The sequence below is a fragment of the Cricetulus griseus genome, chromosome 4, assembly GCF_003668045.3.
Source record: "Cricetulus griseus strain 17A/GY chromosome 4, alternate assembly CriGri-PICRH-1.0, whole genome shotgun sequence".
NCBI classification, from domain to species: Eukaryota; Metazoa; Chordata; class Mammalia; order Rodentia; family Cricetidae; genus Cricetulus; species Cricetulus griseus.
The window spans coordinates 46476628-46491149 of record NC_048597.1 but is presented as its reverse complement, the minus strand read 5'-3'; the positions used below and the strand labels follow the sequence as shown (position 1 = coordinate 46491149).

Sequence of the window (14522 nt, the reverse complement as noted above, 5' to 3'; positions counted from 1 at the left end):
GTGTTTGAATAGGATCAGCTCTTTCTTTATTGCACTGACAAAGTTATTCAGCAGAACAGCTGCGTTAATTGGGTGTAAGGTGAGCTGAAGGTGAAGTGGTAGGGAATCGAGGGAGAAGATTATGCCTTTCCCAACAACTTCCATGTGCCAGTTAGTTTGCTGGCCCATCATTTTTATTTTTAAACGCCTGATTTTTTTTCCCAGAGCAAATACCCCTGAATGCTCAGTAGTTATTAGAGAGAGTTCTTCAAGCTTCTGGGAGCCACAGAGAATAGAGCAGAGACCCCCTGAGGTCTGATTTCTTCTTTCAGATTCATGTCTCACCTGGGTAGAGATGCTGGGGAGGTGTCAAACGACTTTAATCCCAGCACTCGGGAGGCAGATGCAGGTAGATCTCTGTGAGTTCGAGGCCAGCCTCGTCTATGAAGAGAGTTCCAGAACAGCCAGAGTTCTTAAATAGAGAAATCCTATCTTGAAAAAAAAATCAAAAAAGAAAAAAAAAGCAAAATCATTTGGATAGAGATTAATTTTCTTCATCATGTGCTTGGTGCAACAGTAGAAGTTGAGTAATAGAATTCTGTTCTGCACCCCCACTCCTGTTGGACCACACATCATCTTGGGTGCAGGAAGGCACCTGGCTACTTGTGCAAATAGGAAAGAAAAGACCATAACAGTCTTTAAGCAGAAAATTACAGAGAGAGGTGAATTAAACCAGTATTAGTATGGAGTTTCACATCTAGTATTTCTGTACTTTGACTCTTAGCCCTGGAGAATTTAAGAAAAAATGCTGATGCCTAGACTGCTGATTAGTTTCATTACAGTCTCAAGGCAGGTTAGACAAGAAGTAATAAGGATGTCCCAGACAGGGCTTCCGGCTCCTCCTCCTGTGGTTTAGTGTGCTTTTATTGCGTTGGTGCTGAACTTGCATGTGAACTTTCCATATGCATTAGTGGGAAGGATAGCTTGAAAAACGTTTTGTCGCGCACTAATACTTTGTATCTATTTTCTACAGTCTGCATTTGACCCTGACAGTGTGGGGCACTGGATTAAGGTAAGGCATTTCAAAATCAGGACGGAAAGAGATTTGAGTCACACATAATGGCAGATCTCCCAAGTGCATACGCATGACTGTTGGTATTCCCATGTGATTATGTACGTTACCTCAATTTTATACTTTTTAAAAAAGACTTACTATGTATAAAATGTTCTGTCTGCATGTGTGCCTGCAGGGCAGAAGAGGGCGCTAGATCGCATTACAGATGGTTGTGAGCCACCATGTGATGGCTAGGAATTGAACTCAGGACCTCTGGAAGAGCAGTCTTAAGCGCTGAGCCATCTCTCCAGGCCCCCCCGCCCCGATTTTATACTTTTTAACATCTTTTATTATTCTCTTGGTTTTCATGAGAGAGCTTAAGCATAAATGATGAGCAAACATGTGGATAGGTATGTTTTCATCTGGCCTGGGTATCACATGAAGAGGCCAAAGGAGTAAGAATAGAGAGGTATTGGGAGAGATTGCTGTAGCCTTCCTTCTTCAGACACAAGGAAGACTATTTTTTTTTTACTTTTTTTTATTTGAATTAGAAACAAGATTGTTTTACATGACAATCCCAGTTCCCTTCTCACTCTCCTCTTCCCCTACCACCCTCCCCCCCAACTAAAACCCTACCTATCACATATCCTTTCTGCTCCTCCTGGATGCTGAGGCCTTCCATAGGGTGTCATCAAAGTCTATCATATCCTTTAGGATAGGGTCTAGGCCCATCCCCGTGTTTCTTGGCTCAGGGAGTATCCCTCTATGTGGAATGGTCTCCCAAAGTCCACACCTATGCTAGGGATAAGTACTGAACTACTCCAGGAGGTCCCCTAGATTTCTGAGGTTTCCTCACTGAAACCCATGGAAGACTATTCTGTAGTTACTTCCATATGGGACCCATTGGAAAAGCTACATGGGTGTCACCAGAATTCTCTGTCTAGAACAATCCAAAAATGGAGTGAGAGTTTTCACAAAGAGGCAAGTTTTTCATCACTGGGTGTATTGGAGTAAACTCTAAAATTTCACTTAATGTTCAACTAATAAAGAGTATGTTTGAACATCCATTGAGAGGGAGTTGGGGTAGATAACCCCTACAGAAGCTGTTGTTTAAATGACTTCCTGACCGTTGATACCTTCCAGTCATGAAATGTTTATTGTTTGATTTAGGTACCATTTGAATTCAAAGTGCCTTTAAAACACTTCTGGGGTGTACTTCTGAGTGTCAACTTAGCAATTTGTTGTAACTAGTTTATTTGTGTAGCACATAGTTCAAAATCATGTAGTATTTTCCTGAGAAAATATTCTATCTGATAGTATTTTGAACAAATGTTATCTAAGTTGACAGGATTGTGGGCATTGTGGGCACCAGACCAGCTAGTTCCCAGGCTAGCTGTAGTATTTTCTTTAACTATTTATTCATTTTGCTATTATTTGTTAAGTGCCTACCAAATGCAAGCTCGGTATGTTGAGTACCAGAGCTAAAGTGAGACCCGGGCCAGAGTTTATAGCTCAGTGGAGCATAAATAACCTCCTTTAAGCTGATGAGAGAATTAAAGATATAAGGGAATTATTTGTTGGGAGGCATCAAAGTAGATGGGACTAGAGAAGACTCCCTGGCCACTTAAGAAGCCCTATCTCAAAAGAAGGCTAAAATGATCACACCATGAATGCCAGCCCCTGGACGACCACTCAACCTCTAGTAAACCTAGCTTGCACATCAGTGTCCAGAGTCCCAGTACCTATTTCCTGCAGGGCTTAATCGCACAACTACTTACCACTTCTTTCAGGAACTCAAGGATAAAATTCTACTTTGTCTTGTCTCTGTGACTTTCCTTCTTCATACAGCTATCAGCAAGCTGGACTCAGATTTTTATCATTCCTCTAAATCTTCTGCACTGGCTTTTTCTCCATCCCACCTTCAAATCTCCCATCTTAAAAAAAATCAATAAGTTCTCATATGACCCTGCAGTCTTTTCTGATTATAGAATGATTTTATTTTCTTATCTAATATCTACCAATATGTATAGTATGGACTCTTGGCTTTCATACTTCATTATTCTCTCTTGTCATGATTATTATTGCTTAGTTTCTGTTTCTTGTTCAGTCGACTAAACTACCACACACACACACACACACACACACACACACAATCCATTCATTTCACTTTCCATTCCACAGGAACTGTTACTAGAAATGACTTCCTGACCAAATCCAGTCATCTTTTGATAGCCATCAAACATCTCCAGTTTAATTTGATAGCTTTGATGTCTGTATTTTCGACACCCTCTACTCCATTATCTTTGTCCATTGGACTGTTTTCTCTTGCTTCTCCTTTTACCTCTCTGTTCTCTGCCTTTTTTTTTCTTTCTAGTTTTATTCCATAAAATATCACAACTCTAGGTATACCCTGAATAGTTGCAGTCTTTCCTCCTAAAACTTCCAAATCCACTTGAGTGGTCCACCCTTTCCAAAACAACTGAGAATATGTTCAGGGGAAGGATGGTAAAAGTAGATAAGGGCCTCTCTTTATAAGAGAAAAGGAAGGTTGCATGGTTACATCATGGATTTACCTGAAGTAGGTAACCATAATTTTTTTATGGTACAAAGAAAACTGGTGTATTAAATGTATCCAAGCTTGGGGATTATCCTGCAAAAGTGAAGGGACATGGACTTGGGAATAAGACAGTAGCTGAAGCTGAAGATCCACATGAGTAGGAAGGAAGAGAAGGTGCTCTTTCAAGGTCTTATAGATATGGAGGAGAGAATGGCTAGCAATGACTAAAAGACTTGATTGGGTCCATTTCAGTGTTGTGGGGTAAGAGGAATGAAACATGGAAACGGGATGATGATGGTGGAGAGGTGGTTAAGAACGTTTGGTTCAAGTAATGAAACATCCTGTACAACATGGTTTAGGTTAAGTGGGCTGCTAAAGTAGAATTGTGTGGAATACTGTAGTAAAACAGGAAATCCAGCAAACCCTGATGCGCATCCACAAAGGAGGAGAAATCACTTAGAATCAGGCAGGTGCTTGGCTAGCACTAAATTCAGTACTCTGTGATTTATAATTTATCTTTATATATCAAAATATTCTCTAACTTGTATGAGGATGGAGGGCAGGAATGAGAGAGAAAGAAAAAGGAAGAGAGAGAGAGATGGAGGGGGAGGACAGAGAGTCTGATTTTAGGTTAAGGATGACTCCAAAGTTTTCACCTGAAGAACTGAATCATGAGTTGTCATTTGTCAGTGCCAGTCTGAAGAGTGAGCACTCAGTAAGAACCAGGGAATGCAGGTTTGTGGGGACACAGATGCAGGGGTTCACCTATGAAGTAGAATGTTCCCTACTCTGTCCAAAGTCCAAGATACTTTGCTCAACTCCGTCATTCCCTTCCCCAGTCCTATGAATTTGGCCATGTTTTTATTAAACTCTTGTTGATTTAAAACAGACTAAATGATTAAAGTGGTGGCTGTCTATCTCAATTTTATTGAACCTGTGGTTTGCCTAATACACACTGGTGGTCCCTTTTAGCTATAGTAATTTGAGAACTTGGCCTGTGCTTCCTGTTTACTTACAAGTCCTAGTATCACAGAAATTGATATCAGATGTTTGTTCAGAATAAAGTATTCAGGATTCAGGACCCATTGCTAATGCCCTAAACAAAAGTTACCCAAAGGAGAACAAAAGAGGTAGTAGGAATGTGATCAAAATATATTACATATGTTTAAATGTGTCATAATGAAACCACTATTTTGGACAATTAATACATGCTAATAAAAATAAATATTCATTTTATCGTGTGTGTGTGTGTGTGTGTGTGTGTGTGTGTGTGTGTGTGTGTCTGTCTGTGTCTGTGTCTGTGTCTGTGTGTCTGTGTGTAGACAGATGTACATGTATGTGTGTACATATACACATGCTATGGCACACGTGTGGAGGTCAGTTCTCTCCTGCCACCTTGTGGGGCTTGGGGAAGAAGCTCAGGTTGTTAGGCCAACACCTCTCATCAATCATGTTTTCCACTTACTTAAGCCTAAACAACATTCTTAGAAACACCAGGAATGCCCGTTAGAACTTGGTGAACTGCTCAATTAATTCAACATTACATAAAAAACTAAAATATTGCCTAGAGTTCCAATAAAAATGGGCAAATTAAAGAATTGTACTAGCTGTTAGAAAAGCAGCTTCTGGGATTCTCTAACCCTGAATGAGGTTACTATCATCTGATGGATTTCTTCTGTTTTTTTTTTTTTTCCTCTTATTTTGAAGAGTGTGGAGAAAGCTTCGGAATTTGCCATTTCAAATACATATTCTACCAGAAATGAAGATTTACCTGGAAGGCTCTGGCGACACGCGGTAGATCTGGGAACCTGTGAGCAAACAGAGTATCATGATGATGTCTATGAAGAAGGTGAGAGGATGCATTTGCTCATGTGATGTTAGCAGTTCTTAAAGCATAGTCCAGCATTCACTGCAAAGCACTGAATGAAAGCTACTCTTCCCCTCACTCTTAACCTTTGCTTCTCCACTGTCCTGAAGCTGCTTATTCTGGAGCTAACTCCATCACTACATGTAAGGCCATCTGTAAATGTGTGTGTGTGTGTGTGTGTGTGTGTGTGTGTGTGTGTGTGTGTGTGTGTGTGTGTGTGTCTTCATACTGGTGTCTGCATGTTTATGAAGATGCCAGAGGAAGCCAGAGGTATCAGGTTCCCTGCAGCTAGAGACACAGGTGGTTGTGAGCCACATGGTGTGGGTGCTAGGAACTAAACTTGGGTTCCTTGCAAGAGCAATCTACACTTTTAACTCTGAGCCATCTCCAAGCCCCACAAGGCTGTATTTAAAGCCCACTTTGTTTCCTAAATTTGAAGCAGCCACTGACAGAAGCAATTTGATAGAATAGTTAACTGGTGAGTAGTGTAAGGTCCTGGTCCTATGGCACAGATGGCGGCATGTTAATTTGATCTGTAAGAGGCTCCAAAACCATTTGAACCTCCTTGTCTCCTCAAAGTTCCCTACATTTGGAATTCACCATCTTGATTACTGAGTGCCTGAAGAACTGTACCACCTAGGATTCAAGGGATTGGGTGGAACCTGCAAAGGAGACTGGGAAGGAGATTCTCCAGGGGAGGGGGAAGACAGAGTACTATGCCCTGCAAGCCCGCCTCTGTCTGGATTGTTTATTTCATGTGTCTCTTCATTTATCCTATGCATGCGTATTAAGGTCTTGCCCCACTGTATTAGACACTATAAGTTTTGACTCTGAACAAGGAAAGCAAAGCTGCGCTTCCATGGAGTAAGCACTCTAGTGTGGGAATGAAGAGAATTAAAAGCAAATTATCAGGTAGTGGACTATGCAAAGCATTCCAGATAGAAGGCAAGGTGGTGTCAAGAACTTAAAGTACAGACAAGCATGGTGTACATGAGGAGCTAAAAGAAAACCCTTGAGGCCGGTGCTTCGGTAGACACGAGCATGAAGGAGTGAGCAGGAGACACATCACATAAAATGACACGGATTTTATTCTGGTCATAATAGGATGGGAATGAATGTAATATAGATTTAAATATAGAAAGAATGTAATGTTGGGGGTGGGGCGTGAGGGAAAGTAAGCAGTGGGAAGCTGCTGGAGGGTTAGGTAAGAAGTGATAATGGTTCATCTCAGGGTTAGTAGTTCATTCACAATGTATGTTAAGAGCCCTCAGAAACCCAACATCTGGAAGAAATGTTGTCTTAACTCCATTTGTGGACTCTTGTGGTGGGGGGAGGTATTTTATCCCCACAACACCTAACGTCCTGAGAAACTACTAGTCCACACCTGCCTGTGTTGTTGTATGGGCAGAGCATGCTTTACAAAGATCTGTTTTTGTTCCCTTCTCATCAGCTCCACTAATATTCTACCATAACTAGTGCCGTGGAGAGCATGCCATGAAAAGCTCTGCTTTTCTGCTTACTCTCCCCATGCAGCATGAGGAGCTGTATAGTGTAACTTCAAAGGAAGTGCTCTTTCTTGTTCTTTTAGTACTTCCTAGTAAGCCCTTACTGTGAGTGGCATTTGTTAGACCCGGATTGTTTTACATACAAATTATACACATAAAGGCGCAACTTGTTGTACATAGGTTAATGATTGTCACCTCCCTTTCTCTGGCCTGTTTTAGCTTATTTGTTATACTTAGTTTCTACTGTAGTCCTCCTGAGGTGCCTTCCAGGACCCCTAGTGGATGCCTGAAACTGTAGACAGTGCCAAGCCCTACAATATTATCCATATACTTACATACTCATGACAAAATTGACTTCATAAATTAATCACAGTCAGAGATTGATAATAAAATAATAAAACCAAATAATTATATAAGTACTCTAACTTATGTGACTGTCATCTCTCTTAAAGTGTCTTACTATACTGCATTCTTGTGATGATATGTGATGACATGGTACCTGAGTGACGTGACAAAGTGAGGTGAATGACAAAGCAAGGAGACAGCATTGGGCTATTACCTGAGGGTTCCTTGAACACTGTCACTACATTATCGTGGCAGGCAATCAGTCTAATAAATGAGATGACAACTAATCTATTAACTAACAGCAGATAGTGTCACTTGTATAAATGTGCTGGACAAAGGAATGACTCATATCCCAGGTGGAGTGGCATAAGACAGAGCATGATTTTATTATGCTATTTAAACTGAGTGCCATTCAGAACTTAGAAATTATTTCTGGAATTTTCTGTGTGATGTTTTTGGACTTCAGTTGACTTAGGTAACTAAAACTGGAAAATGGAACTACAGATAAAGGGCCACTATTACCATTTGGTTTCCGCTGTTTTATCTATACTATTTCTTAACTTCAGGTAATATACAGAAATGCCTAATTACATCACAACTATGAGATAATAGTAAAGTGAATGCTGAAGTAGATGATTCTCTTCTTTGAAATTTCTACGACCTAGATGAAGATAATGCTAACGTAAATAATTTCTTCTATATTGACATGTCATTTTCTTTCATTTATTTGTCGGCTTGTTTATTCTTGCATGAGTTTATTGCACCACATGGCACATGGCTGCCAGCAGAGGCCAGATGAGGATGTCAATCTTCTAGAACTGGAGTTACAGACGGTTGTGAGCTGGCATGTGGGTCCTGAGAACTGACCCAGGTCCTCTGCAACAGCAGCAAGTTCTCTTAACCACTGAGCCATCTCTGCAGCCCCTGAGATTTTCATGATGCCATGGAAATGGAAGTTGGCTTCCAGCACACTACACTCTGACTTTCCTTTCAACTCAGGGATCTCTCCTTGCTATTCAGCTTTCCTGGTTCTGCCTTATCCCTTCAACTCCTAAAAGGTGGATTTCCTCAGGTTTTCAGTTTTTAACTCATCTCTACCTCCTTTCTTCATCTGTTAATGTCATCTGGTTCTAAGGCTTCAGACACACCTGTATGCTGACAATGCTCATCTGGTTCTTCAGTTTGGATCTATCCCATGAAACCCCAAGTATTGCCACCAATATCAACTTGACCTTCCCATTTGGTCATCTCAGGCACATCCAACCTGATATCCCTAAGTCTTCCCCCAGACCTGATGCTTCTCTGTCCTATTCCCTTCTCAGTAAATGCATCTCTATTATTTCAGTTAAGAACTCTGAAGATGCCAGTCAGTAGTGGCACACACCTTTAATCCCAGCACTCGGGAGGCAGAGGCAGGCGGATCTTTGTGAGTTTGATGCCAGCCTGGTCTTCAAAGAGAGTTCCAGGACAGTCTCCAGAGAAACCCTGTCTCGAAAAACCAAAAAAAAAAAAAAAAAAAAAAAAAAAAAAAAAAAAAAAAAAAAAAAAAAAGAAGAAGAAAAAGAAAAAAGAAAAGAAAAAAAAAAGAACTCTGAAGATTTCTTTTTCCCCATTCCCTGTTTATCAGCAAATCATGTCAACTTCATCTCAAAATTTTCTAGATTGTAACCATTTTTAGTTGCTCAACTCTGAGATCAAACCATTGTCACCTCCTTACCAGTCTATCATATTCTCCCAGTTAACATCTTCTCTGCTTACCCCATATAGTCTATTTTAACAGAGAAGTCAAAGTGATCCTCTTAAAATATGTTACCTCTTGCCCTGGAGAGATGGCTCAGCAGTTAAGGGCATTGGCTGTTCTTCCAGAGAACCCATGTTCAATTTCTAACACCCACATGGCAGCTGACAACTGTCTGAAATTTCAATTCCAGGATATCTGATGCCCTCTTCTCACCTCTGCAGACATCAGGCACTTACACAGTACACATGCTGGCCAAACACCCATACATAGAATTTAAAAAAAATAAAAATTAAAGAAAATTTAAAAATCAATAAATTAAAAAACAAAATAAGCCAGACATGGTAGCCCTTAATCCCAGGACTTCTGACATTTGAGGCCAGAGTATTTTTGCTGTGTGGAAGCTATCTTGTGAACAGAGTGTTTAGCAGCATCATAGCTTCGATGTTATCACTTGCCCTTCTTGTAGCAACCAAAAATAACTGTATTTCAAATGAGGGGCAAGACCTCCCTTGTTAATAACCACATTCATTTTCACATATAAAAAAGGCTATTTCTTTTCTAAGGATTTTTCCTTTTCTTCCTTCATACAAATTGTCAGACAAATTAAATAACAGACTTATAAGGGGTCCTTTATTGTACCTTAAGGGTTTGGGGGTTTTTGACCTCAGTCTGACCTATAAGTCACCTCTTCCATTCTCATCTGTCTGTCCCTCATTTCTCCAGCCACACTGCCCTCCTAGTTACTTTTCCAGCCCTCTAGACACTCATGCAGTAGGGCCTTTGACCTTGCTCCCCCCCACATGGTACAGTATTTCCTTATACATTATATGGTGCATTCACTTCCCTCCTTTGCCCCAATATATTCTATTCGACCACCCATTTAAAACTACAACACTTCTTACAGTTTTTAAACACTTAGTCTCCATCTCTTGGTTCCCTGATTTGTTATCTTGTTTATTTGTTTTGTCATTTTCCCTTGATTAGACTGTTAGCTTCAAGGTGGTAACATTTCTCTTTCCAGTTCTGTTCCCTATTATATTCCTAATAAAATAATATTTGTCACATAATGGATGTTCTAGTAAGAATGAATGAATGAATGAATGAATGAATGAATGAATGAAGCAAATAAAGGAAGCCTGTAAGTCCCTGTAATACTAAAAGGTGTCTTTGTTCTACTGATAGCTCAGGAGCTAGTTAATGACTGGTTAGACAACAAACTTCAACAAGAATTAGCAAGTGATGGAGAAGGGGAAAACGCCGTGCTAAGCAGCCCTCCTGTGCCAGATGCCCATGGCCACATGAACTATGACAAGTTTGACGGTAAGAAATTATCTGGTTCTTCTAAGCTTTAACATCTAATGAATGTTTCTAAGAAGTGGTTTTTATTGTTTTAAATAATAAATGATACATTTGGCTTATGTGTGTTTGGGTTATCTTTGTGAGTTTAATTTTCTTGATTGAGTATAAATCTCCTTTGCTATATCCTTATTAGTAAGTTCCTATTGCTTTTTAAAATTAAAGTATTCCATTATTTATAATTTTGCCTATGAATTTATGTAACAATTAAAAGTGTCTCTTGCCCATATATCATTAGATAACTATTTACTTTGACAGAGAACACACTTAAACATTCACATATCATTTTATAATTATAAAATGCTTCTTATGCTTTGATTCATTTTCACATATAAAAAAGGCTATTTCTTTTCTAAGGATTTTTCCTTTTCCTCCTTCATACAAATTGTCAGACAAATTAAATAACAGACTTATAAGGGGTCCTTTATTGTACCTTAAGGGTTTGGGGGTTTTTGATTTTCTTTTTGTTTTCCTCTGAAGATGAGGTAACATAGTTATAGTAGGGCAACTTTCCACACCTGATTCAGACAGCCTGGGTTACAAAAATCCCCAGCTAGGGAATCACAGTCACGAGCTCTGAATGCTAGAAGACTATTTAATATTGCCTAATCTGACTTGTCAGTGTCTATAGTCATTAGGCAAACACACACTAGACCTACAAAGAGTTACTACTCATTATTGTTCAAATGGCTTAAAATTAAATATTGGCTTAAAAATTAAATGCCCAGCCTGATAACAATGTGGAGGAGTTGGGACACTCCCACAGGACTGGTGGGATGTAAAGTTGCATTCCACTTTGGATGGCAGTTTAATAATTTCTTTAAAAGTGTAGTATGTACACATCATAAAATGTTCCCACAGTATAGCCATTCTACAGCTTCTAACGGAAGAAAATGGATAAAAGTCAGGGCTAACACATGGTAGGGTAAGAGCTATACCACTGAGATATATCCTGACAGAAATTGAGGGTTGTTTTTAAGCAAGGATTTTTGAGGTTGTTTACGCTTTAGATCTGGCTGTGAAGAGGTTCTTAGAGACTTGGTGAGGACCTTTCCTGATGAATGGAGCTTTGCCCTTTTATCTGCAGGTGATTGCTGAGGGCCACACTCCATCCAGTTGGCATTGCCAGTTCCTACTTGTCAAACCATTTCAGCTTTGTATTTTTCAGTATTTCTAATGTAAATATAAAACATTATTTTAAATTCCCCTTTTGTTGTTTTTTACTCTCAGATTTGTGTGGCTATTTGGAGGAAGAAGAGGAGAGTGCCACTGCTCAGAAATTTATAGAGCATCTGCTCCATAAAGAAGTGGTGGGTCCTGAGATGGTGGAAGAGCTTGGAAGGCAGGAAAACCAAGGCAAGAGGCAGCAGAAGGATCCTCGTCTTACCATGGAGATGAGACATAAGCAGGTGGGAGGGAAAACAAAATTAAAATGGATAACAGGAAACAGTCTTTGTGTAACACATTTAATAAGCTTAAATAAAGACTTAGGCTTTATTATGAAAAGGGTGCCATCTGTGGTTTGGTAAGGAAGAATAAAAATAAAATATAAGAACTTCAGAAGAAAAATAATTCTCATAAACTGAGAGTAGGAAACAATTTATTTAAGAAATAACCAAAATTAGAGTAATTGATTTTGACCAGTTGAGTACTGAACTAAACTTTATTAGTGTGAACGTGGCACTTCCGATTATAAATATGTAGATTGCATTTGCTCCAATTTGGTCTTTGAATGGTGACATTAATATATTATCATGAATATTCTACTGGATATTATAAGGATAATTCTTTTCTAGACAACTAAAATTCACTCATTTTGTGATTATAATTTGAAAAGGAGGACAGATCTGAATTAAATCTAGTTCAGCTGTTTGAATTGGAAAGGCATATGGGAACTTTCCTTCCTCCAAAAGGAATAGTAGGTAATAGAGGAAAAGGCGATCTCCATGCCTTGTGAAGAAGTTTTGGGAGCTCAGAATGACTGTGTCTTTGCCATATGACCAGGACTAAGACTGAATTGGCACTAATGTATACAAATGTGTGGGCTGTCTTTTTACAACACTAAATTTCTAATTACCCATCTTGAAAATACACTGTTTTAAACCAATAAAGTATGGGAATGTTGGAAAATGGGAAAAGTAGGATCCTGGTTTGACAGAAGGAAGGAGAGAAGGTTTGGTAAGACATATGCCTATTGCCTGTAAGTCTCACCACAACTAGAGGATGAAAAAGGGTAAAGTTAAGAGGGGAGCCAGGAGCTGAAGAACTGGTGTTGAAAAAAGATGAATGTGCTTATCTAGAATTATCCACAAAGTCTTGCTTTTGGTTTCCAAATATGGCCACAATTACTGGCATACTTATATAAAGACAGAAATGAGCAGAGCCTTGCAGTGTTCTTTAAGGTAGTGGATTATTCTCCTATCCTGCAGAGTGAGCCACCATAATGCATCACTGTTCTTTCCTAAATGATTTTTAAAGTACAGATCCTAGGGGGAACATTGTCTCGAATATACACAGGATAAGCTTGAGAATGGGAGATCATTTCTAAATAAGATTAGAGCTTGGGCTTGGACCCCTTTACTGCTCTCAGCTTTCTATCACACGGGCCATCCATCCCCGGATGCTGAGAGGCCTCTTCATTTGTTTGTATTGGTTTTCCCCAGGAAGCAAATGAAACAGTGGGGTTCTGGGTGAGAATGTTTCGAACTGGTTGTATTCTGAATTTCAAAGTGTCCTAAATGTTTGCCTATCCATTCTTCTTGTGATTTTTTCCTAAGGTAAAAGAAAATCGCTTAAAACGTGAGAAACAACTGGAGTTGCAGAGAATGGAAAATGCCCTGAAGAAAGCAGCCTTCTTGGAGGCTCAGTATCTAGTGCAAGAAGAGAAGAGAAGGAAGGCTCTGCTGGCCAAGAAAGAGAAGGAGGGGATTCAGAGAGAGATGGTAAAGCTGCGGAGGGAGATCCTGGAGAGAAGGCACACCGTGGAAGAAGCATGGAAAATGTAAGCCAGTGTGATGAGCACTGTGGAGGATGTCTAGTTAATCAAACGTCAGAAGTATTCTCAAATAATAGAAATGTTATAACACTGCAAACACTAAACACGAAAGAGAAAAACACCTACTGTTCCTCCATCTTAACAAATCACTTTTAATTTTCCATGTTTTCTCCTGGTCATGATCCCCTTACATACTTAATTACAGCCATCAAGTACATTTAATTTATTATTTTGCCATACCAAATATGCCTGGAGTCCTGAATGTATGTATTATCCCACTGCTTTGCTGTACCATAGCATATGATGGCCTTGTCCTATATTGCTAAGCACTTTGCTATTTAAAATGGCTTGCCATTTGGGCTAGAGAGATGGCTCAGTGGTTAAGAGCAGTTTATGTTTTTCTGGAGGACCTGAGTTCACCTTCCCAAAACTACCTTCGGTGGCTCACAACCACCTGTAACATCAGCACCAGGGACTTTGATGCTCTCTTCTGGCCTCCACAAGCACTGCACACATAAACCCACACAGATTCACACACATACACATAATTAAAAATAAATTGTTTTAAAAAATACCAATATAATAATGCACTAAGCATATTTATTCCTAGAGCATTGTCATTCCTTTGAATTACATATATAATATATATAATATACATGTACATATACATATATGTCTTGTGTTTTCAAGACATGGTTTCTCTGTGTAGCTTTGGCTATCCTGGAACTCACTTTGTAGACCAGCTGACCTCAAGCTCATAGAGATTCACCTGCCTCTGCCTCCCAAGGGCTGGGATTAAAGGTGTGCACTACCACTGTCTGGCTTGAATTATATTTTTAGGATAAGTCCTTATGAGTGTAATTAGTGGGTTAAATGTGTTGATCTTTTTGTGACTCTTGAAACATTTCAAAATACTTTGAAAATTGGTTGCACTTGTTTACAGTGTCAGCAGCTATGGACCAGTTTGCCACACTCTTCTCTGTACTGGGAACTATCATTTCCAGGTTTTTTTTTTTTTCATGTTTAATAGGCATTGCAGTAACTGGTTTGTATTTCTTTGGTTGCATAAGATTTTTAAAGGTGGAATATATTTCCTTACCCCTTTTGTGTGGTTAGTAATTGC

The 14522-nt window shown here is 39.4% G+C and overlaps 1 protein-coding gene across 2 annotated transcripts in view; it reads left to right on the top strand.

Annotated features, from left to right (window-relative positions):
* Ccdc191 (coiled-coil domain containing 191) overlaps positions 1-14522 on the top strand; it is a 68150-nt gene that overhangs the window by 1418 nt on the left and 52210 nt on the right. For both annotated transcript variants that reach the window (XM_027412648.2, XM_035444544.1), the window contains exons 2-6: positions 1013-1051; positions 5298-5439; positions 10231-10368; positions 11635-11813; positions 13182-13405. In XM_027412648.2, coding sequence (XP_027268449.1) covers positions 1013-1051; positions 5298-5439; positions 10231-10368; positions 11635-11813; positions 13182-13405 — 722 coding nt within the window. The remainder of the gene's footprint in view (positions 1-1012; positions 1052-5297; positions 5440-10230; positions 10369-11634; positions 11814-13181; positions 13406-14522) is intronic.